This window comes from Corvus hawaiiensis, chromosome 1 (genome assembly GCF_020740725.1).
Source record: "Corvus hawaiiensis isolate bCorHaw1 chromosome 1, bCorHaw1.pri.cur, whole genome shotgun sequence".
Classification (NCBI taxonomy): domain Eukaryota; kingdom Metazoa; phylum Chordata; class Aves; order Passeriformes; family Corvidae; genus Corvus; species Corvus hawaiiensis.
Window position 1 is genome coordinate 83,984,178 of NC_063213.1, and position 26,314 is coordinate 84,010,491.

The window sequence follows — 26,314 nt, forward strand, 5'->3', positions numbered from 1 at the left end:
GTGATAGTCCCCAAAGATATTTGTCAGGAGCCTATTGGCAAGATAGCCAGCTCCAGCAGCAATGGCTGCAAGGATGAGGGGTCATGACTCTGTGGAAAACAAGGAAAATGGTTCCTGTGAAGTAGAGAGAGGTATAAATCTTCCTTAAGTGGCTTTACATATTTGCTCGAAGCAAGGATGTCATTATACCAAAGCGGGCCTTAACATTTCTGGTAACCATCAAAACCACCACTAACTCTGCGGCTGCTAATTTGCTGCTAATGTCTTGCTGGTGTGCTGCGCCATGGCTACATTCTTTCTTTGGGTTTACGATCCTGACACTTTCTTTATGGCCTCTTTAAATTCAGCTTTTGGAATCCAGCATCCAGAGCTAATTAGGCAGGCTGTAAGACACCCTCGCCAAAGAAGCCAAAACATTTTGAAGCCATTCCATTGCTGGACTTGATGTGAACAGTAAGGCAATATTACTCATGTTTGTTGACATATATTATTATGGTTATTGCCATTATACCCCAACTCCCCAGAGTATTGTTTAAATACATGATACAAGAGATGAAAGCAAGCAGATAGTGAAAAAAAGAAAAAAAAAAAAAGAAATATCATGTAGTTGTTAGTTTTTGGCATTGTGTAATTAAACTATCTTCTTTAATGTTGTTTTTGCCAGTATCTAATTAGCAGAGCCATCTGCCTAAGAAGTGCTGGACCATCTGTCTGGAATACTGTTCTGTTCATTTCTTGGTTCTTGACTAATTAACTTCTTTCTCTATGAAATGTAATAGTACATTCCGTTTCTACACTTCAAAGTTCATATATAAATATATATATGAATGCATACCTGTCTACCTGTATTTGTTTTGAGTATCTGTGTAGCTATGGGAGCATAGTTCTCCCAGGAGGTCTGATTGTACTCAGTTATGTGTGCAGCTTTCACTGTAGGTGAAAGCCACACTTTTTTTGGTGCCCTGTCAGTAAAACTAATACATCTCTCACTTAAATCATTCTAATTGGCCAGTTCTTTCTTGACTGTGTTCAAACTTTGAATTTCCTGTCTACGTTTTCTAATTAAAGTTAGAATTATAGGAAGGGTCCTTATTAAAGTTAAGTACTTAGGGCTCTAATTTTTTTTCTGTTGTATTTTTTAATTTTCTGGAAAATTATATAATAATTTAGGTTGGAAGGGACCTCCAGATGTCTTGCCTAGGGACTTCCTTCGTTGCTGCATGTCGGGCATGTAATAGAATCCCTTGAGAGTTACTTCTGTGAACATTATTTACTGTTTCTACACTTTCCATATTTCTCTTTTAGTGTTCTTCAAAGCTATTTGGATAAATCAGTTTGAATTAGAGATTGTCTTCTTTCATTTTTTTTGTTGGAGTTAATTTCTTTGCAGTTATTTAGTTTAACTTTCTAAAGATACAATAGTTTAACTTCTAAGCAAAACTCTTATTGTTCGTCCAGAGAAGTTACTAAAATGTATTTGTTGTTCCAACGAATATTATTAATTTCAATAATGTAATTTTATCTTGCATATAGGTGTTGCATGTACATTTTCTTCATTTTGAAGATAATAGTTTCATTTTATATTCTTGAATTGGAATTTGTTTTCTTTGCTGGCTGGAATTTCTCTCCTCCTACTACCCCTTTAAAATGCCAGGAGAGATTTCATCTGAAGTTTTGAAGTTCTTTACACACATCACTATTTAAAACACTGATACAGTTATTTACAATTGAGATTTTACAAAAAGCTGCCTGCCATCAGTTTGAAACTAGAGTTCAAGCTTTGACTTATGTGTGCACCAAAGCCTTGGTTTTGTTCAATCTGATTTTATGTCAAATATGTATGGAGCTTTGTGGTTCATGCATTTTTTTAACCAAAGAAAACAATACCTGTTCAAAAGTGATCTGTGACATCCTCATCAGAGTACACTGGGTTAAGTTCAAGTTGTATCTTTCAGCTGCAGTTGAAAGTTGCTCACGTTGACTTTCACAGTGTTAAAAATCACACTACATTACATAATTAAGGTTTATTTATGTATAAGAGAATGTATTTATGAAGAAGATTGGGAAATGAGGAGCTCACTAAGTCAAGGCATTAAATTTACAGAAGTGCTTGAAAGACCATATCGATCACAGGATTTATAAAAGCCATGTCATTGTAAATATTGTCAGCTTGCTATCAGAAACAGATTGATGTGTCACCTTAAACCCTACTCCTTAACCTCTGCAGCTGTGTTCTTTGGAGAGATGTGTAGCAATAGCTGTGTATGACCTGCCCTTACTTTCTCTGACACTGACTTTCAAATCTATGTTTACTCTTTCCCCAGAGTGAACAAACTTCTGTGTCTATAATTTGGTTCAATGAACTTTGTTGCCAGCTTAAGTAGCATTACAATATTAATTAAAACCAGTACACTGAATGCTGCAAGTTGTGTTTTGCATGTGAAAATTGAAAGTTCTTGTTAAGAAAAGTAGAAAAGAAAATATCCTAACAGGATAAATCTTAGCTGTATAGACCTTCATAGTGAATCAAATATCCAACATGGTTTGCATGTCATATCTGCTCTCCTCCTTTGAACTTCATGGAAATGTCATCAATCAGTATTAAGCAGGAGAATATGTCAGTTTAAGGGAAGCAGTGGATAACAGTAACATCTTTAAACATGGTTTTGCACTTGCTTTTTAGAATAATGCAATCCATATGTCTCCATCTGGTCTTTCAGAATGAAAATTTTCAAGTTGTAATCTTCTACTGGCAAAACCCACATTGTTATTACTGTGTTGGGACATTTTGTTTTGTCTTTGTGTGCTGAAGATTCAGGACACATTTTTCTCCCTTTTTTCCCACATTGAAATGCCATTTAGCTTGGTGAGTTTTCTACCTGTCTTCCTCCTGTGTATAAGCAGTAGACTGTGTTGAATATCAAAATTTCCACTTCGTGGGAAACTCCCCTGAATTTCCTGAAGGTTAGAAGGTAAAAAGAAAGCAGCAAGCTCTGTATAGAAATGTTTGCCTGCATTACTGAGCTATGTGGGAGCCTTAGGGACCAAAGCACAACAGATTGAACTACTCAGGTCTCTTCAGATGCCTTTGTACTATATTTCATTTGCAGCCTCCTCTATTATTATCTCCTCTAGCAGTGGAACCAAGGGCTATAGGACTGTCAGTACACTTGATTTCAAAGATGGGACTTAGCTTTGTCACCAGTGTGTCTGCATTTATTTCTTGTCCACATAGTATTACTCCTTTTTAGCAGATGTTGTCATGCATAGGGTTTTCCCAGAGAGTTTGCCATTTGGTTAACTTGCAAGCAAACATATTTATATCTAGTTGTAGCAGTTTCTTCTATTTGGGTTCTTATGTGTCCTGTTAACTATGATGTCCAGAACTATTACATAATGTTTTAATATTTCACATCCTTCCCTTTCAAATTACTTTTACTGTGGACTTAAAGCCAATTGAAAGCTGGGTATTTTTTTCACTGAAAAATGATTAATTGATAAATATTTTGTATTTAATGCAGTCTTTTTCCTGCTGTTCATGTTTGACCTATTATTCTCAGTTCAGTTTTGGCAAGAACTTTCCTTCAAACCTTCCTTTTAAGCACCCACATTTTGCTCTCTTTCTACTCTGACCTCCCCCTGGTGACTAACTCTTGACTTTCTCCAGGCATTTGAAATTTTTTGGGTTGTTCAGAGATAACATATTAAGCACTTGTATCTAGTGCCACATAACATGGAGCTTCAGTGTGTCCTAATGACTTGATTAGGAATTTAGTTGGTCGTCCCATGATCTCTGTTACGGACGTGAATTGTTTTTTGCATTACCAAGTCAAAAGAGTTAGGTCATTGCTGCTTTTTTATCTAAGTCGGTATGAGGTTTCTTTCATGCTGCTAGATATAATTTGTTATCAATTCTAGGGTCATTCACAAGCAGATTCTTTCAGAAGTTTTCAATATATTCCCCAATACACCATAGTCATTTAGCATTGCAAAAGCAAATGCTGTAAGTAGGCAGGTTTAGGATGCAGGAAGAGAAGTGATTACATTAGTTTTCATAAGTAGTTTTTTTTTGAAGTGAAGTGAAGTGAAAAATGCTTATTCTTGGGCTTGTTGAAACACAAATACTCTGAAGGCATTTTCCCCCTTAATTTAAATAGGCTTTCACCCTATTATTAATTGGAGAATCTGCTTGCTATTAATACAGTCTCCATTAAAACACAGGTACAAAACATTTCCTTTATTAAATCTGGATAAATTGTCTCTCATTATTTCCTTGCAAATAAAAATGAAAAGTCTGTGGTTTCAATAATTAGGCAGCAGTGGTTACTTCAGAAATCTCAATTCTTCTTGATAAATTGTGAAGTGCTTTGTGGCATTTTTATCTAAAGAACATATGGATGTGCACTGTTGAGGTGAAAGAATGCAGGCTGATTTAAAATGCACTTTGACTACACAGCATATATAGGCATTCAAATATGTACATGTATTGGCACATTAACACCAAGCATGCAGCCTGCTCCACTGAGCAATAAAGTTTGTAAGTCATAGCTGCTGAATGTTAAATATGGAAATAACTGGAATTAACTCATGCAGTGAAACTGTAGTAATGCAGACCAGGCATTACAGTCCTGGCATAAATCTGTTGAAGCAGTGAGACAGCTCAAAAAATGAGGATAAATTGCTTCTGCTTTGCAGTACACTGTTTCACTGTTGTCTTGTATGTCTCTGCCCATTACTTCTTTCTCTGAATGGATGCTTATGATTAGTACTGCAGTCATTCCTTTAGAGACCAAAATCTCCATTTGATGCTTGAGATTAATACTTCAAAAAGTGCAATAGGGCACACTTTCCCACAGCACAAGGTTTATGAGATGCTGTGGTGATGCAGCCCAACTCTTCTGGAGAAAGAGGTTCAGCCTTTCTGTGTGTTTCTCTAGCTGCTTACCTTAATAAAACTCACCAAAAAAATGCCTAAATAGTATCAAATGTAACTGTGGTTATTTCTGCTGTAGTGATTGATGCACTGAGTCATGATGTTGTCCAGCTTCCTTTTGGATTAAAATAATGAAAAACCTTCAACAGCAAAACTACATTTTGAAGGAGAAAACTCTTAAGAGGCATTTATGGATAGGATCATCCACAGCTAATCATCAGTATCTCTGAAACATATAACACAAACATGGACCTAAATAGGTCAGGAGCTTATATTTCTGTGTTCCCTTCATTTCTAACAAATTCCTTTTGGTTGCAGGCAGTGGAGTGGCAATGTGATGAAGCTACTAAAAGAGCCTGTTACAGTAAAGGCAAATCAAAGGTAAGCATGAGACAGCTGTTCCGCTTTAATAAAAATTTTATGTTAATAGCAGGTGTAATTCAGTGTATAAATCTCTACCATATGCATTTTTACTGTCTCTCTTTCTGACGAGAGATGCAGGAAAGGGGTCTGGCACTGATGTGTAAGCAAAGAAATAAAGAAGAGCATAGGGAGCACGGGGTGAGAGATACAGTCACGTGATTCTTGTCTGAAATGACCATGAACTTTAGCTTCTAACAATTTACTGTTTTGACACCAAGGTTAAACATGGCATGTCAAATGTAGTGAACTGTGTTCTCACTTCATTTTCTGTGCTGTAAATTCTGAATAACTGTGTAATTACTTTGTAAAATTCTCAATTTATATCCCTGTGTTTAAGATGCAGTTTTATTAACTTTTTTATTTCCTATCTACTGGTGCTATGAAGAAAATAATATTAAATTCACTAACTTCTTAGAAATTGAACTTGATACATTTTTTGTATTTAAAACCAATTCTTTATCTGGCCAGCTGCCATTTCTATTTTTCAGCACAGGTAAATGTAATGCTAAGATGGAACCTGCGGCTGTCCCAATGTGAAGCTAGTAATCAAATTAATTATAAAAGCAATTAGAATTGCATGCAATCTATGTTTTTAATTATTGTACTGTTCAATGGTTAAAGTTAATTCAGTTAAAACATAAAGGGAGAACACATCAAGAGTGATAAGTGCAAAAGAACACACTTGCTTTTATTCTGTAGAATGTGTTGCATACATTACTGTTGTGCAAAACTCAAAAAACTCCAAGCTTCAAAAACATGTTCTGAAAGCTCTGTCATCTAATGGAGGAGGAATCTCTTCTGCATAGTTATCTAATCACTGAATTTTTAACTTCTCCCATTAAACAGTTAATTTCCAGCTCCTTTTTTACTGAGTGCTGGAAAATAAAATTGCAGTGTATGACAGTACATTCTAGATTGAAGAGGAAGAATGGCCCCCCTTCAGATGCAGGGCCATGTTATACTGTGAGGTATAGAAAAGAAAGAACTCTTGGAACCTCATATTTTAAGCAAATGTTTCATTTTCTAAGTTGTTTTTTCTCCCTAGAAAATTTATGCTTCAATATGTAATATATCCCTCAAGCCTTTATCCTTAGCTTTCAGATGACAATACTTGGAAGTAAGGGAATATTCTCAAGGGTCAATAGAATATATCACAATGCATTGATCAAGGGGCATATACAGTAGAAACTATCCTGGTAGGAATGCTATGCGCAACTAAACATATATGGCTTTGTTTTACAGTGATTTTCCAAGTGTAAAGCTGTGAGAATAACATTCAGCTTGTCTGAAAGTCATAGTGCAGTGACTGTGATCTAACATGATGGATGGAAGTAATTGTAAATTTGAGGCTATAGTAGTGTACTTTTGAATAATATGTTGACAATACTGTTACCACACATTTGATTCAACAGTGTAAAGCATCTGCTGCTATTAAATCATTTTGTTAGGAGAAATACACAACACTGATGACACATATTTAAGAATGGACTTTAGTGTAGTTTTTTATTCATGCAGAGTTTCATTTGTGCCCATCACACCCTTTTGAAGAAAATGGTGATTGGAAGTTGAGCTGTCACTGTAAAATAGTACATATGCTATTCAAATAATGACCTCTGGGATTGTTTCTTAGTATTGTTATTATTTGGCTAAAGATTTCATTTGTACCCACAGCCATGTTCCTCATTCACAATCTAGAAGAGGAGTATAGTCCTTATGCTTCCTTACATTCAAAAGTAATCCTGGGAGTAAATACTTTTCTTCTTATTTTTACCATTTGGGTTTTTTTTTTTTTTTGGTGTGCAAACTTTGTGGCCTGAAAGCTTCATGTGGGAGTTGTTGGAGAATGCAGAGATACTGTCTGAGGAAACCTACCCAGCTGGAACGAAAATTGTCTCTTTGAACTTTTCGTGCCTCTTTTCTTTTCACTGATGTGGTCAAGGTTAAAATCAAAGGATAAATTTATGACCAGGGAAAGGATAGCCAAACAATGTTTGTCTTTTATGGCCTTATTTCCAAGACTAAAGCAAGGTCACTATACTCTCTGTAGAAGGAGATGCATGCAGAGCCTTCCCTTGGAAAAACTGGGAATCATCAGATCAGGAGGAGTTCACTCCAGTGCTACAGTGAATTGTCCCTCTTCAGGGGAAATCTCTTGGCAAACACAATTCCAGTTACTATTATCAGAAAAACTTGCCTGCTTGCCTGTTGTATAAATCGATCCAGCCCAAATTGCAGAGTTGATGGGGGTTGCATTTCTGTAACATTTCGCATGTGAATTCAGATTTCAGGGCAGGCTCATGTAACTGTAGGAAGAGACAGGAAACACTGGAGTCAAAATATGTTAAGGCCAGCCCAGACTGTGGCAAAGGAGATGAGGATTGCCGGGATGGCTGTGGGTAGGTTATTCATTCAGATCCTGGTTTCTCTTGAAGCTCTGCTGGCTACAGAGCAGCACGAGGGCAATGAGTTCAGGTGGCAAAACCTGAACTCATTGCCTGAAAGTCACTTTACTGATAGAGTGAATGCCCTGAAGCCAGAAGGTGGCTTCGAACCCTGAAGCAACTTGAGTAGTTTTGAGATAATGGTCAGTGAAACACTTTTGTTCTTTTTTTGTTCTTGAGAAAGAAGCTGCATGGAATTTTTGCCTGTAGCTGTTATCAGTTGTTCTGAGGTTTATGCTTTAGAAGCCAACAAGGGAAAAGAGCTGAAGGGAAAAATATATAGGGACATCTGTCACATTTGACAGTGTAATGCACACTTGACTTTTGAAGGCCGATGCTTGTTACTCAGACTTTAGACATTTATCCACCAATTTAAGATGTTGCCTAAAATATCTAGTGGCTCCAAAAGTGAGCCACACAAAATTACGTCCTTGTGGCCAGCATGCATTAGCATGTAGAAGTCTAAAACACCAGACATGATTAAGAGAATAAATTTGCTTATTCATACTGACACTTGTGGTAGGGAATGTTAGAAAGAAAAAGTATAAATGCACTTGTTGAGAATGCAATAAGCCAAAGAGAGGTTAAAAATAATCATGCTAATTGAAATTAAGTCCCATTTTTTGCTTATTTACGATTGTAATGGCTGGGTGTGTTAGTATCTGAAACTTCAATAAAAGTATTTAGAAATTAAACACGGGTGTATTTAAAATGTTAACCTATACAAGAAATATTGCTGCAGGAGGATAACTGTACTGCAGCCAGATTGACCTTGGACTGTCAAGGTGGTCTTAAGCCTCAGTAACAACCTAGCCTGCTTGGCTGCTGAATTGTTTCTAATAGTCATATTTTGTTTCTGGTATGCTGATACAAAAGTAGAAAGTACTTCCTAAATGTATGCTTTATTTCAGATATGTTTTTATAGGCAAATAGGAAAGTATATGACATAGAGGTCAAGATGAACTGGAGAATAAGACTACATAAAAGATGGCTACCAAACTTTACACCACCCCCTGACCTAAAAAATGTTTTGGTTTTAAAGTCCTTTGCCACTCCTGCAACACACATCTCATTTTTGCATGTGTCAGAAGTGAACCAGGACAGCCAAGCTTGACTTCAGGGCTAGAAAAATGTCTCTGAACAATTCAAGTGACTAAATAGTGAAGTCCTTTTTCAGTATGTTTTTGGTGGTGACCGTTTTATTCATGACTAATTTTTTAAAATTTTCTTTTGCATTAGTGTGGATATTTTTTCAAATTAAGAAAACAGCCAATTAAGAAAAGCTACTCTTTCAATTTCCCTTTTTTTGCACTGTGTGCCCAACAAAAATTTCATGAGATATCTTGTTTGCCCTGTTGCCCTATGGATTGTTGTCAAGTTGGCACAGGACTTGGGAACATTAAAGAATCTTGTGATTCCCAAGAATGTCAGAGTTTAAGAAATTAGCATTATTTTTGAACAAAATGAGTGGGTGATCAGCGTGCAAGTAATTTGGAAATTACGCTATTTCAGGGAGCTCTGGAATATGAAGAGGAGAGGTTGGATGGGTTGTAATGTCAGAACCCACTTATTTTTCCTACACTTACATTCCATGCCTTGCTGCAAAGGGCAGAATGGAAACAGACCAAAGAATAAATTACTGCCTTACGTTCTGTGAACCTCCTTGAGCACCCTTCCCACAAAAAAACCCAAAAAACAAACCTCAAAAAATTTGCCTTCTAGTTTTTGGGCATTTTTTGGTGATGGAGTTAAAGCAGTCTGATAGAAGGAAGCTGCCAAAACTACCAATGCTGTCAAGAAGTGAAAGAATTACTTTTTAAATGGCTTGTTGCACTGCCCAACTCAGTTGTATGGTTACGTATTAGTTTCTTTGTGGTTTAAAGAATATTAAGATTATAGTTTTATAAAGTTCAATATAAAAACTTCATATTTTTTACCCAATAGGAATCAAATCTTACTTCCAAGATGTTTGTCTTTTACCTTTAAAGGCTCAAAGAGAAGCATTTAAAAGCTCAATTTTCATGAGAAACTAATGCAAATGTTGGTTTGAGAGGTATTTTCTCCAAGAGGTAGTTTTTTTCCTGAGATTTTACAGGACTTTGTTGAGTTTATTTTAAACTTTACTTTTATGAGGAAAAGTATAGAAGATGAATTCTAAGAGTTTTCTCAGAGACCTTTAAAGTATTTTCCCTGTCTTCTTTTGCAGTCTATTTTGTGCCTGTTCAATTTATTCAGGATTACACTTGTTGTCTTCCAGGATGAGAGTCTATTTTCAAGATAAACAAGCAATCAATTTAATATAACTGTAGGCCAGATAATGGGACTTCTGTGCTATTACTATTGTATGGATTTACTTACATGATTTCACTTAATATCTGCTAGAATTGCATAGCTGTATTTTCACAAGGTTTTTTTCAGGCTTTTTATGAGACTATCTTGTGGTGAATGCATTCAAATGTATGTTTCCAGGAAACTTTATTTTCTCCAAATGTATTGTTGATCATTTTATCGGATATGGACATTGATTTTTTTTCAATAGAAGTGTTTGAATTTTTCATCATACAGTTCTGGGAGATTTTCAGTTTTGCAGGACAAAGCTTTCTGTCTGAGTAAGCAGTAGAAATTGCTGTTGCTTTCTAGCTCCTGAAGTGAGAGATATGAACATCATAAAGCTTTCACCTATACTAATGGGGTAAAAAACACGTTAAATTATTCCTCAGGGTGAGCATCTTTGTATTGTTGTAATGAAATTTTTTGAGAAACTTTGAATTAACGGGAAAGTAGATGCTTCTAATAAAACAGGTAGGGTAAATTATTAAATTAGTGGTAATAAACCCACATCTGAACATCTCAAGAATTTTATTTTTACTAGTTTCAGTATATTTTTGTTACTGACAACCTGTTTTTTCCTCTATTTTCCTCACAGCTTCCTTCCTTGGCCTAATCTGTCTTTGAAGTCAACATCTGATCTCTTGAGACAGTAGTGTATTATTTAAGTCAGTGTCTATCAGATCATCTATCTGAACTATCAGTTCGAAATTTAGCCAAGCCTTTGAAATATATCCTGACAGGAAATCTTCAGTACTAGAGAGGTTTATTTTATCCTGTTAAGAACTTTTCAGAAAGGTTGATGGATATATGTGTGTGAATAAGAAATCTGTGCATATTGTGGTTGCTAACTCCAGTATGCTTGAGCCTTGTTTACCTAAAATTTTTCTCTGTGGATAAATACCATGGATGGCAAAGTGTTACTAGTCTCCTCTGTACTCTGCAGTATCACTGAATGTATTCTCTCTTTTCTGTGTGGCAGGAGGAATGCCAGAACTATATTCGAGTGCTTCTTGTTGGAGGCAACCATCTCTTCACCTGTGGAACCAACGCATTCACTCCTATCTGCACCAATCGCACGGTACGAGTGAAATGTTTCGCCCCACGAGCTGAAGTCCCTGTTCTGAGCCAGTAGACTAAAAGGCAGGGCATGTTATGGCTGACAACTGGCTATTATACTGATGAGTGAGCTGATGTGTAAAAGGCTGATTTAGGTGGTGGCAGGCCAAATAGGAGAGCTAACTGATCTCTTTTTGCAGTCTTTTCCTCAGCTATGGGAGATGCACAACTATGAGCAGCTCAGTTCCTCCTACATGCCAATTTTTATGAATCTTGGGTGTTTATAAAACTTCTGCCACTGTCTGGTCTGATTGGCATCAACTGGTCTAGTTATAAAATGTGGTTGTGTAGCTACATACGGTGTATGTGTAGTTCTGGAGAAATGACAGTACGTGTATTAATGATTTCTGACTGGTGAGAATGAGAAATCTTGACTGAGAAGATCTGTCATTGTGTTTTCAGAAAAAGCCTAATTGTAGTATCAGTTGTACTCATAATAAGTATCAAAATGTCACTGTCTGGACTAGGCTGCCTATTTGTTTCAGGAGGGGAGAAAACTACAAAGAATAGATGTATTACTAAAAAACTCACTGACAGATTTATTTTATTTAAACCCATTGTACCTTTATTTTCAAATAGCATATTAATATCATGCTGTGGTTTATGGTTGTAAGTCTTTGGGCTACTAATCAGAGATAGTTCTGCTGAGCTGGAAAGCTCCTTTTGTTACTCTCATTTTTCAGGTGAGATTTTTTCCTAACACACACCAGCAAAACAAATAATAGATTTTGTTGTTGTTGTTGTTGTTGTTGTTGTCTGCTACGGTGAATGCCTTATTGATTCTGGCAATCAGGTTTGGATTTATTTTTTGTAATCACAATCTTTGCAGAGATAACTAATGTCTGAGCCCCTTCTAATAGAAAACATTTAGGCATGGTGGATAATGATTGACATGCATACTTTCCATATCAAAGTGGCAAAAGTGAGATCTGACAACATTACAATGAGACTTTCTATATGAGACCATTTCATATTGATGTAGAGGTCAGCTCATCTCTGTTGTACAGTACTTGAGCAGGTAACAGGTGTTTGTCATAGGATTTTGCTCAGATTGATGCAGCTTGGCTGAAATGATAATTTTCAGGTAATTTTAAACCCTTTTTCTAATTCTTTTACAGTTAAGCAACTTGACAGAGATACATGACCAAATCAGTGGCATGGCTCGTTGTCCCTACAGTCCCCAGCACAACTCCACTGCTCTTCTCACTTCCAGTGGAGAATTATATGCTGCTACGGCCATGGATTTTCCAGGAAGGGATCCTGCTATTTATCGGAGTCTGGGGGCCCTTCCTCCTCTCCGAACTGCCCAGTACAACTCCAAGTGGCTGAATGGTGAGTCCTGATGGACTGTGAGACTCATCTTCTTTTAACTCACATTCATCATATTCATGGTATTGAAATTCCATTCTGAGAATTTGAATGTTTTGGAGTATTGTTTATTTAAATTTTAAATTATTTTGTGCTTTTCTTATATATTATTTTGCTAGTATAAGTATTTGGGACTATATTTAATAGAGCTGAAGTCTGTAGATGTGCCCTTAACATGTGTAAGTCGTGTTTGGAGACACAGCGATGAGCTGCTGTTAGGGTGCTCTTACATGGCAAAACTGAGTCAGCTTTGAGCAGCAGCTTGCATTGAGCATTCTCTTCTGAGTACCTCAAAAACTTAAGGCAGAAAATAAACAGTTTAGAAAGGACTGAATTCTCCAGGCTTTCCCTGCAGGTCCCAGCCTTGACAAGCAGAAAAAGTTCAGCTTTCAAGCTGCTTAGGCGGCAGACTGACATTTTGAGCCGCTTAGGTGGCATCCTGACACCAAAGGATGGGGAATAGTTTACAAAACATATCATAACATTGTGTTTAACAGTCAATTTTGTGTCATGGATGTTAATCACCTGATGAGGATTTCCAGCTGGGAGAATCTGTAAACAGATAGGTATTCCTGAGATACGACAGACGGAGTTGCCTTTTTATTTATTACAAAAAAAGGAAGCAGATTCTTCTAAACTGAAAATTATTATCAAACACAAAGTGTGAAATGATGTGTATTATAGTTTGCCCATGCCTGTTCCAGAAGAAAAAGAAATTTTTCATAATGCATGCTACGTGACACAACAGTCACTATTCCTACAGCACATTTCACGTTATGATGGGATTATTGTCATGTTTGAAATTAAATACAAATATAAATCCTTCTAGCTTCAGATCATTTGGTCAGCTGCAAGTAAAAGACTTTATTTTTAATATTTCAGTTCTCCTATAATGTGAATGCTGAACTGTGCTTATACAATTAGTATTTTTTACTTGAACAATGAACCCATGACAGGTAGCTTGCAGGAATTTGTGACTTTCTCTTAAGGTTAGATGATTTTAGAATGTTAATTAACAACAACAGCAAAATCCTAAATTTTGTGGAACATAAAAGAATTATAGCAGTGCAAAAGAAGTGAGGGGAAAAATGAACTCATATATTCCTGTTCAGGCACCCTTTGTCCACTCAGCTTGGTATTGGAACTAATTACTGTTCTACACCTGTGTTCTTTTGTCAAAGGGGAAGAAGTCTTCACGCAGAATTTGCAGCTTAACTGGATATTTTTATGCCAAAGGCACACTAAAATTCCCTCTAGACTTCTCTAATTAATCATATTCACTGTATTCACATTTTGTCTATTAAAAGCCTCAGATGTACTTATATATTCTCTGTTAGAGTTCATTCTTCTGCCTCAAAACTGTTTATAATTAAGTTACCAGGAAACTGTAGCTTTTATCTTTGGGGAGGAAGAACAAGATGAGTTTTTTAATTGAAGCCAGTTAAAGTACGTCCAATATAAGACTAAAAGCAGCCCAGTTAACTATATTAAAGGAAGGGGGAATATTTTATGGGGTAGCTAGGAGAGGGGGATTCATCTGCTTTTATGTCAATTTGCATGGTTATATGATTCAGTGCCAAGAAACTACATTAGTTTTTCAGTGCTTGGATTGAAGATTTTGCTGCTTTCACTGAGAAAGTAACACAGATCGATAATCCTGCAAGAAAACTAAGTCATCAGCTGGAATGGAAGCCCCCTAGTCAATATCTGTTCAGCAGCAGTAGCTCACAGTTACTGTAATTTGGCCTCATGTGAGGTGTTCATGTGCATGCACATCTGTCAGTGTTTCCAATTCAAAGGTTTCCTCGGAAGCACCCTGTTTTTTCTCACGTAGATTTTCTGCTCTGCGAATCATGTTGGACCAAATCAAATCATCTCTGGGGCTGATGGCAGCACTCAGAAACACAGCTGATTATCTCTCTCAGTGCTTTATTGCTGTGCAATAAAGACGTTGTTGATTTTAATGGCTAGCACAGCAAATTCAGAGATCTTCAATCCCATCAGTCAGGCAAAAAGGACATGCCTATACGCCTAGGCAGTCTGCTCTTGGTGTTCACTGTACCTTTTGGTGCAGGATCTTGACTTGAAAAGCTCTGAATCTTCATCACAGAAGAAAACTTGTTCCTCGTCTTACTTGTCAGAAGGTCTGTAATCACACAAACAATGATATACAGTGTGGGAGGGGAAAATGGACCTGATGTGTCAGGTAGCTGGGGTGAGATCCCATATTACCATGATGTGGTTTCAGCTTCTGGAAGCACAGATTTCACAAATAAAATAACATTTATGTTGTTGACCTGAGTTCCCCATTTGTTCTGGTTCAGCCAGAGTCATGTATTTATTATTGGGTCCTGCCTTCTACTGGGGGCTTGATAGGCCTGGTAGCAATCCACATCAGCTGAGTATGTAAGTTAGCAGCTGTTTACTGAGCATCATTGTGATCAATTGCTTAACATTAGCAGATTATGGAGAAATCAGTGAACTTTCATTTCTGAATTATCCTTTTCTTGATGCAATCAACACTCAATTATCTGGGGGGACAAAGAGTTGGATAGTTCAGTTAAAAGTATTAATTATTTAGCATATGTGTAAAAGTAAGCTACAGAAATATGCTGAGAGAGTATAACTGAAGGGGAAAAAGAAAATTAATGTGAAGCACAAAGATTTTGAACAAGCACAGATCCAAAAAGGTAGATGGATAGCACAGCAACACCAACATAGAAATCTTATTTTTGACTGGAGCTAGTTATTGTGGAGCCATCCTTGAGGCTCTCTGAATATACTGTTTGTTCACCTACTAGACAACATGCTTCAGGATTTGATTCCCCTGAATTTTGTCTGGTTTAAAAATTTTTATTGGCTAAAAAGACAGTTTACCAAAAATTACAGATATATGCACACTTCCTTAAAGTTTTTCCTGTTTTGGAAAATTTTAGAATGTAGTGAGTCACGTCTTCTTCCCTGATGGAAGAAAGAAGCTTCTGGTGGTAGTTATTGAACTTGTCTCTTTTAACATTTACAGTAGTAATCTCTTCAGCTCTTGAATATCTCTGAATATGATTGCCAGTTAATTTTTTTTTTTTTTTTAATTCAGAACTTCCCTCCACTTCTAGAAAAAGAAATTGATGTTCTGTTTATTGATCTATTTCTGTCTTCCTGGTGCTCCTATAGACAACATCAAATGCAGCTGGCCCAAAGGAAATGAGCAGGTTTTTGACCACAGTTGTAACCATGCAGAAATTCTGCTCGTCTCCGTGAAGAGATGCCACTGAAGCATCAGGCCCCTCTAGTGGTGTGACCTGAGCACTCACCTTAGTTCAACAGAGGTTGGGTTGCTCACAAAGAATTTATCAACTGACAGTTCGGGAGAGACAGATCCCGCGTTGTCCTCTTGCCAACCCCGTCAGTACTTTGTAACTATGTCACTGTACTCAAAGGGAACATGATCACCCACAGAAGTTAACAAGGGCTGCAGACCAGCTCTCTCCCCATCAAACAGCCCAGCTGGCTGCAAAGGTGAAATAGAGAACCCAGCTCTCCCTCCCATGATGTCATATTTTGGCCTTCTCTTTTCCCATGTAGAGGAAAACGTAATGCCTGAAGTTACTCACATGAATATGAATATATGCACAAACAAATGAAGAAGGTGGAAAGACTGCTTACCAGTAATTTACTCTGTAAGGTGTCCTGTTCTGCTACGTACTCTCCTTTCTTTTTCTCTCTGAATCCATGTTCAAGCACTTCTGTGCTTAAGAGAAACAATTTGAGGTGATAGAGCACACACTGAGGATTATGTCTAAAGCAGACATCTCTTCCACTGATTTCTTCCGGGCCAAAGCAGTCAGCAAGACCTTGAGCTTCAGCCAGCTACTCTGATCAGTAAAGAGCATCATGTTGCTGGAACATTATAAAATTTCCCTTGTAGTGTTTCATAGAAAGAATAGTCTGCCTTAGCAGTTGGCTTTGGACATTATTAAATGATAAAAAATAAATTATTCTTTCATTAAGCTGGCATGCTGTCTGTTTCAGTGTCCTTAAGCTCTCACTGTAACAATGTTTAAATCATATCTGGAGTTGATATAGTATGCTTCTAATTAGACTTTGCTGTAGAGTTGATCTGCAAAGTGTAGCATGGGCAGAATTCATCATAGCTTGCTCTAGAGAACAGAAGAAAAGGTGATAGTTATATTTGCAGTTCACAGTTTCAGTGTGACCAGATTGGCAAGGAAACCCTTCACTTTTTAGACTGAGAAACCTCTCCTGTAGTCCAACATTTACAGCTAGTAAAGGTATTACTCCTTTCAATACACCTCTTTAAATCACTAAATGTTTGATCTGATGCCTCAGTGTGAAAGTTTGCCTTAGTCTATAATGTCTGTTCAATTTCCTCAGCCAATAAAGGGCAAAAAATTAAAAAAAAAAAGAGAAGGAAATCCCTTCCTGTTTCATCACATGGAGAAACACTACGACATTTGTTTTCATGAGTTGTCAAATGCCTTTGCTTACAATTGCGTGGGTCTCCAACTATCTTGAAACGATTGCAGCTGTTTTCTTTACCCTACACATGCAATGATAGATGCTATGGGAACATGTTAAAGAAATAAAAACTGTGTTCTAAATGTCATGACATTTCATCAGTGGGCAGACTATAGATGATTAAAATGTAATCCTACGTCAGATGTAGCCCCAAACCAGAATAAAATAAAATAAAATAAAATAAAATAAAGTAAAATATCTTGCAAATTAGAAGCCTTTCCATCTGAGGAGTGTTTGGATTGTTCTGCTTTACTGGTAGACATAATATTACCATTTTTTCTCTTGCTATCCTAAGCATTTAGTTATTAGATACTTTTACTAAAGTGGTTCCTCTGAGATCACTTTCTTAAAAACATTAATAAAAAGCTTATTAATCAATAGCAGATACTTTTAGTGTTCACAAGTAATAGTAAGAGTAAAATTCTTACAAAGATGGTTTGGTTAGTGGGGTTTAATACAGCTCTGAATCAATTCCTATTATTGTTTGTTAGCAGACAACTTTTGCTGCTAGTAGGATGTGTAGAGACAATTTATGATCTAAGAATAAAAATTAATTCTTTCAATTTTGTTTTTAAGGATTAATGGAAATGGCTGTAATAATTCAGTGTTATCCTTTCGTTTTTCTGGGTTTTAATGAAAAGCCTTGTAATTACATAGTGCAAGCTTTTCTTTATTATGTAATATTTCATGTAACTCAAAACCAGTGTGTGCTTGAATTTGCAATGTACTCTTTCAGATAAGAGACCTGACTGAAAATATGCAAAGCATATTCTGCTAGTTGTTGCTTATTTTCCAAGAAGATAAATAATTACATTTCTTTGGTTGAGCAACCCATGAGGTTGGTTCTTTTCCTTTGTATCATGATTTTTGCCAGTATCCTAAAATAGGAGACAAAATACCTGCTGGTTTTGAAACCTGTCCTTAGGCTTCTTCACTGCAGCAGCTACCAGAGGAAAAATTGGAGCAGTTAAGCTGTGTTTTTCCTTTCCAATTTGTACATGTTCTCCCTGATGGCAGTGACATAGTAGGAGAGCAGTAAGTTGGTGTGAGATGGAGGTGCCTCCCCTGACTTCCTTTTTTCCAGTGCCAGACTGAGTTACTACAAAACACCTTCATAGCATTTCCTTACCTGTTTGAAATGGTAGAGACAAGAAGCACTACCCATGTAGTTGGGGTATTTTTACTTCTTATCTACCCTAGGTAAAACAGCAAGGTCCACCTTCCATTTATTAGAAACACCAGGAGGCTATTGAGGACGGAGTCTGTTCTTTTATATCTCATCTCGCCTGCTTATGTCAGGTGCCAATCAGAGAGGCTGAATGAGGAAGGAGGACACTTCTGCAAGCAGATCATCTGTTCCCAGCGTCAGGGAGGCACAACAGGAGTGTGAGCATCGTTAATGCACAAAACTATGATACACAGTGACCCAGAGAAAATGAAAGAATTTAGGACTGAAATGCATCTTAACCAGGGGAAAGTGGAAAATTTCAAATTTCAGTGAGCATGAACACATGAAAACCAGCATTTATCAAAGACAGGAGGAGACTGAATATAAGGAATAAAGCCTTTACTGTGCAAGTAACTGTGCACTGGAACAGACTACCCAGAGAGGTTGTGGAGTTCCATTCACTGGAGATATTCAAGAACAGTCTGGGCACAATCCTGTCCAATGTGCTTTAGGATGACCCCACTTGAGCAGGGAGGTTGGATCAGATGACCTGTTCTAACCTGACTCATTCTGTGATTCTGTGTGATCCTGTGACAGAAATACTGGAGGCAGAGACGGAATTTCAACAGCAGACATACTAAGCCTTAAGGTGGAGGGGACAGAGGATGATTATGAAATTGGCTTCCTTTTTGTTAAAAAAAAAAAAAAAAAGAAAAAAAGAAGAAGGAAAAGAGGAACAGGTGGTAGGGGGTTGATGCTGGCTGTATTCCAGGCACTCACCAACAAAGCCTCTCTGTCACTCCACTCCACAGCTGGATGTGGGAGAGAAAATATAACGAAGGGTTCATGAGACAAGGACTGGCAGAGATCACTCACCAAATATTATCATGGGCTAAACAGGCTCAAATTAGAGATATGAATTGAATTTATTGCTAACAAAATCAGAGCAGGATAATGAGAAGTAAAATTAAACCTTAAAACCCTCCACCTTTCCCCCCCACCTCCCTCGTTCTCAGCTCTACCTTCTCCCCCAGTGGTGCAGGGAGACAGGGAATGGGAATGGGGGTTATGGTCAGTTCATCACCCATGGCTTTTCCTGATGTTCAGGGAGAGGAGTCATTCTCCTGCAGCACCGTGGGGTCCCTCCCACGGGAGGCAGTTCTCCATGAACTTCTGCAGCATGAGTCCACCTCACAGGGAACAGTTCTCCCCAGACTGCTGTAGCGTGGGTCACTCTTTCACAGGGTGCAAAGAGTGCAAAAAGTATTTGTCCCTTTCAAGGACAAACAGCTGCAGCATGGGCTCCTCTTTCCACGGGCCTTCCATGGGGTCACAGACTTCTCTCAGGCATCCCCCTGCTCCAGTGTGGGCTCCTCCATGGGCTGCAGGTGGATCTCTGCATCCCCATGAATCTTCATGGGCTGCAGGAGCACAGCTGCTTCACCATGGTCTGCACCACAGCCTGCAGGGGAGTCTCAGCTCTGGCACTTGGAGCACCTCCTCCACTGGCCTTGGTGTGTGCAGGGCTGCTTCTCTCACGTTCTTTCACTCCTCTCTTCTATGGTCACAATTACATCTGTGCAGTAGCTTTTCTTCCTTCCTAAATCTGTTATCACAGAGGCATTACCACCAATTGTAATTGGCCCAGCCTTGGCCAGTAGCATGTCCATCTCTTGGAGCTGCCAGGCATTGGCTTAGCTGGACATGGGGAAAGCTTCTGGCAGCTTCTCACAGAAGCCACCCCTGTAGCCTCCTGCTACCAAAGCTTGGCCATGAAAACCAAATGCTCAGGTCTGCAGGGAAAGTCCTTTCATTGTCACCCTCCCTGTAAAACTAAAACAGAGGAAAAAAAATAAAATGGCAGTGCAAATGTTTGGGGAGAAATGGGTAAGCCATCATAACTGGGTTTTCTTTCCATACCATAACTGCTGGTTGGCAAAATCTTTTTAAAGAATACTAGAATCCTGTGTATGTGGAATTCTGGATTCAATTTTAAGTAACTATCCAAACTTCTGGATCTTTTGATAGATCCCCATACTCAAAATTTGTAGAGGTTTTGAGTGAATTAATGTAATCCCTGTGTATTCTTCACCCTTGCCCTCCTGCCCCTGTGTACATGGCTTTACAAGGTGTCTATGCAGTCAAAATAGGTGACACAAAATCCACTGAACTCCTTTTAAGGGCCTCATTGAGGGTTAAGTCAGAGTAGAGAATGGCTTCTGTGAATAAGTTTGTCAGTGGCAAATTTGCATCAGCAAAATGATATAATAAATTGCGAAGTATTATACCACGTAAGAACACTTTACCTTGAAAATGAAGGAGATCTATTTGAAATAAACAACAGGAAATAAAATAAGAAATTTGGTAATACCATATTTGAAAACAATATTTCAGACGAGAAATAATTGCATTTCAGAATTTATTAGAGTACATCAGTAAAAAAGTAATGAGTGCATCCACTTTTATGATTATGCTGAATTGTATTATAAAATATATCAGCAGTATAAGAGAATATTGGAAAAAAAATGTCTGGGATACAGAGTTTTAGGGTATTTGCTGTCCTTGCTCTTCCATACCTATAAAATTTTCAATTTAGCAAAAGGAAAAGAATATAAAAGAAATCATGGAGAGGTAAGGCATTGCAAAGGAAATAGTCAAAATAGATTGGTAGCCAGCTACTCTATGACAGGTTAGCATTTTTAGCACGCCTCCTAGGTAATTGTGAAACACAGAGGAAAAATAGCTATTAATAATCCATTTCTGCCAGTTTCATATGGACTTAACGTTTTACAGTTCAGCTCCTGAGGATGGATATAGCTGTGATGACCACAAGTTATGTATTTCTTTTGAGGTATATAATGCCGTGATTAAAATTTGTCCTTAAACCCTCATGAGGAGTGATGCCTTGATCAGCCTAATGCAAAGTCTGTACTTTTTTTTTCTAACAGCTGCAAAGGGCTACAACTAAATGAATGTACTTAATGAATATACAGAGATGGCAAAATGCAATTGCAACTGGACTTCATTGATTAAGTTAATAAGATGAAAGAAAATAATATACACTGGCACATCTGAAGCTTGAATTCTCTCCATTACTTTCAGCATCTCTTTTGGAGAGCACTTGTAGCTGAAATGTGAAGTTTATTCAAAAAAACTCAAATGCATCTTTCTAGGATTTAATGGTATTAAGCATTTGGCTGAATACAAATATGTGGAAGAAATGGGTCTTTAGAGGTCAACAGTATGGTGTGATTCATTGGTCTAGTGAGATCAGTGAACAAGGTCCAGATAGATGTCATTCAACATTAGAGCAGTATCTAAACTCCTAAGATTTTGACTATATGATGTATTCATATATCTTTGTGTGTCTTATTTTGTGTGCATATATACATATAAAATCTGATCTGTGTCTAGATAAGAAAAACTTAATATTTTAGCTTTCTTTTAACATTTCTGGGGTTAATTTCACTTTTGATTGAGTCTTTGAATGCCTTGCACTTCAGATGTGAGTGGTCACATCTCACAGGGACAGTCAGTGGAAATCTTAGCTCTTACTTTCTTAGAGTAGGCTTTGGACCTTTAAATCCTTAAGGTTAATTGCTGTTACCTCCTTAAAGAAAGTTAGATCATTTCCTGTCATTTGGTTCACTCTGGGAACAGCAGCGTCCGCTAACTATGTAAATTAAGCCATGTTAGCTTGCTTCAGAAGGTGTGGAGTTGTACAGATTAAAGAGCACAAGAGAACTTTCTTGCTCCTAAGCTCAGACAGTGAGAAGAGGCCAGGACTACCTCAAATGCTCTCACAGAGCTCTTTTAGGCTTTTTTCCCATTCCTATACAGGAAAAATTCCTGTACAGTTCCTCTCATCCTTTTACCCACTCAGACTGCATCTACACCACTAAATAAAAAAGGCCCAGGAAATAAGCTTATGCATGACACCTTTGGCAGGTGGAAAAGGAGAGTAATCTAAGAGGCATCATTGTGTCTTCCTGTTAAGTGCTTTCACATTAAGAACAGAGACTGTGCTCCCCAGACAATGTAGGTTTGTCTCCAACCTTCAGAAAAACAATCTTATTGTTTCCAGTGGAAGCACCATCTTGGCTTCATATGGTTGAGTCATCTTTTTTGCAATAACTTAGAAGAGTTTGTGGGGAAACATCCTTGTTGGGCAGCCATGCTGCTTTATGAAGGAAATGGTAGAGATTCCCAGGATTGGTGCTGAGAAAGCAAATTTCAGAAATAGCAGTGATGTGTTTGCCCAGGGGCAGCGCTAACTAGCCACCCAGTGCTTTCAGTGCTTGGGCTTGTGCCTCTGTGTAGCATGGCTCCATGCCGTTCACTGGAGATATTTGTTGGGTCACATCGGCAAAGTAATTTTCTTGCTTTCCTGATTCCACTGGTTCCATTTAATTTGGGAAAGTCTAGTCAGCCTGACACATCCATAAATTGAGTATATAAAAAACCCTATAAAGGTCATATACAATATTTGTGACATTATTACAGGTTGACATTCTCATACTAACTGCTGTCACTTACCAGACTCCTTGCACTTGTTGTGGTGATCTGATAAATCAGAAATGAGATGTGTTTGCCCTTCCAGAACTATTTGCAAAGTCAGCATGAAACAAGAAATTCACTTCATTTGCTGCATTAAAAAATTACATGGTAAGGCCTCCATGTCAACAAATAGCAGTTCACAGCACAATATTTGGACACATAAGAACTGATTTTTTCCTAGCTGAGAAGCTGCTTTTTCCTTTGACGTTTTGAAGTGACCCTCTTCATTTTTCCCAAAGAGAGAATGAAATAAAGTCTGACATGATAATCCTTCCACATCCACTGAATTCCCCAAGGTAGCTCTGAGATTATTACATTTAATGCAAATGAAAGCAGTTTTCACAAGTTTCAACAGCAGGTCACATTTTCATCAGTTCATAAAGTATAAACATAGGTGTTTGCAGATGTATATATTGTTTCTCAGTTTTGAATCCATGAAATATGAGTACTAGGTATATGAGTACTAGGTATTTTTGTACATGTACTATGATTATCAGTGCAACTTTAAAATACTGTCTTTTGAAAGGTTGACATGGATTTTCAAGAACGCTGAACACAGTCTCAATGCATTTCATATTATTTTTACTCCTATAGTTTGTGAAGTTTGTTTTATTTTTGTAATTCATCATTCTTTATGCTGAGTGCTTCCAATAGTGTTTTTTTAACTCTGCAGTGAGATCCTATGGTGCCAATGTAGGGATCTTTTTTATATCAGTGGACCTCCAGTGAGAAGTATCTTCAGGCCTGATTGAAAGGCAGGGCCTCCTTGTTAACATTTGTACAAAATGTGTTTTGTGGGTGGATCAGCTTGGTTTTGAGTATTTGCACAGTAGGTTTTTGAAGCCTTTGAAGCAAAATCCCTATTGTAATGAAAGTTTTACACAGATAAGGAACGAAGATTTAAGGTTCCAGTAGGGTTAACATTACTAATAGTTTAGTTCTTTGTATATTGTCAGTGCAGTTTTATTTCTAATGATATCATAACTCCTGTCGAACTATTTTGCCTTTTTTTTTCTTTTTTTTTAACACAAATGCACTGATACTATGTAACTCATGAAGGCTCAGGGTACCAACAGGTTCTTAAAATTGTTGGGTTGTGATCTGCCAAAAGAATACCTGTGCAGCTCTGAATGTGGGGAAAATGTGGTGTGTTCCAGACTGCTCTCAAGGAAGCACTTCATAAAATAGAGAGTGAAAGTTACAGGGAAGAGTGAGAGCACTATTGGATCTGCTCAGCTTCATGCATCCAAGGCAGCTCATAATCATTGCTGCCAAAAACCTGCCCTGGGAGCTCTCAGCACAGCAGATAGAGATGGAAGCAGCACAAGAGGCCATATTAGCTGGGATCTGGTCTGTCTTTGAAAAAGAGTTTTCTGACAGTTTGGACTGCTGTGAGGCAATGCCAGCTTGCTTGCCTTTCTAGTGCCCTTCAGAAGTTCTGATAGGTTTGAGATACTCCTGTAAAATACTTACAGCATTTGGAATTACAGCAGCCTTTTTTCTATGCAATAGTGCATAGATGTTCACCTATAAATTTTATTTGAAGTGTTTCCTCAAAATAGATGTTTTTAAAACAGAATAAAATTTGGGAATGAGAAACAAAATTTTTCTTGTTTCTCAGAGGTATCAGTGTTCTAAAATGGTTCCTTGCACAAGTGGGGCTCTTCTTCACAAATCTGTGTATCAAATTTCTTTCCTTTAAGAACTCATCAGGTTGTCAGCTTCTTTTAAGGTCATGGAGTTTCCTCAGATCTAGTCATCCTTACAGGAAATGGACCACATGTTTATTGTCTTTGGTATCCACTGTTCCTTTTTTTTTTTTTTTCTTTCAAAAAATATTGCCATCTGTTGCTTTCCAGATTTTTTTAAATGTATTCTTTAGTTTCTCCATCATCACCATCGGGTATTTTGATCAGTTTTCAATATTTTCTTTAAAGAAGGGGGAAAAAGTCTGTAAAGCTCTAAAAAGCATTAAGTGATACGGAGTTGAAATACAGTTATCTTACCATCAAATATTCTTGTGTAGTGCTCTTTTCTTTTAATTACAGCCTCTGAGCACATTTTTACTCACCATCAACTACTACCTGTTGTCATGCTAATCTGGAGTAATGGCATGGTGGCAAAGCAGAAACAGAGTTAAAAGATAAAACAGTTACATTGCAAGAAATCACTGTGCCCTTATGTGAAGAATGAAAACTCCGAGACACTTTTGATGGTGGAATACAGTGAGCTGGGCCAACGCTGCCCAGCACAGTCATGTTCTGTGAACACCTAGAGCTGAACCTGTCAGACCACGTGTTGTGGTTTGACCCCAAATGGCAGCTCAGCTGTCTATTTGTGCTGGTGGGGTGGTGTGAGAAAGAAAAGGCCTTTGCTCTGTGTGAGTGCTGCTCAACAATAACAAAAACATCCCTGAATTACCAGCACTGTTTCCAGCACAAATCCAAAACACAGTGCCATGCTAGCTACTATGAAAAGAATTAACTCTACCCAGCCAAACCCAGTGCATACTGATCATGTATCTCACAATCCCAGCTGGACATGAGCTGGCCTGTTCAGATGTCATGGTGCCATATCCCTAAAGGATAATAAAAAGTGTCTTTATCTAAATATAAAGCTTGAAGATAAATCCAACTTCCACATTAGTATGAGTGCATGTATCACAAGAAGGCAATAAATGATCTTTCCTTCTGTTATTTTCAGAACCAAATTTTGTGTCATCTTATGACATTGGGAACTTTACCTACTTCTTCTTCCGGGAAAATGCAGTGGAACATGACTGTGGGAAAACAGTTTTCTCTCGTGCTGCTCGGGTGTGCAAAAATGATATTGGTGGCAAGTTTGTGCTGGAGGATACCTGGACTACCTTCATGAAAGCTCGTCTGAACTGCTCTCGCCCTGGTGAAATTCCATTTTACTATAATGAACTTCAGAGTACTTTCTTCCTGCCAGAACTGGACTTGATCTACGGGATTTTTACCACTAATGTGTAAGTAAACTGAATGATATATTTTATTTTCTTGCTGTTCATGACAGCAAAACCTAGAACTTCTGAGCTATTTTCTTCTACATATGCCAAGTAAACATCATAAATTCAAACTACTGTTTTGCCCAATCCACTGGTTTCTGTGAACAGGTATCTGTTCCAAATGTTTTCCATGTGAATTGTTGAAAACACGAGAGAAGGACGAATTCATAATATTTCCTTATAGCAGGGAGCCAGTTGTGTTTAAGACTATTCTGTCATATTCTTCATTTATTCTTAGAAAGTAATTAATTTTTTTAGTATTGTAATATGTAAACACATTATGTATTTATGAAATAAATGTTTTATAATTGTAATGTGACATAATCATGAACTTGACATGATGGAATTTGACGATGTCATAAAGAACTCATCTCACCCAAAAGAGCACAAGAGGTGCTCTTATGTATTTTAAA

At 37.6% G+C, this 26,314-nt stretch overlaps 1 protein-coding gene across 6 annotated transcripts in view; it reads left to right on the forward strand.

Annotated features, from left to right (window-relative positions):
• Positions 1-26,314, forward strand: part of SEMA5A (semaphorin 5A) — a 322,127-nt gene that overhangs the window by 169,823 nt on the left and 125,990 nt on the right. For all 6 annotated transcript variants that reach the window (XM_048312054.1, XM_048312077.1, XM_048312047.1 and 3 more), the window contains 4 exons: positions 5,252-5,314; positions 11,108-11,206; positions 12,363-12,576; positions 25,577-25,862. In XM_048312054.1, coding sequence (XP_048168011.1) covers positions 5,252-5,314; positions 11,108-11,206; positions 12,363-12,576; positions 25,577-25,862 — 662 coding nt within the window. The remainder of the gene's footprint in view (positions 1-5,251; positions 5,315-11,107; positions 11,207-12,362; positions 12,577-25,576; positions 25,863-26,314) is intronic.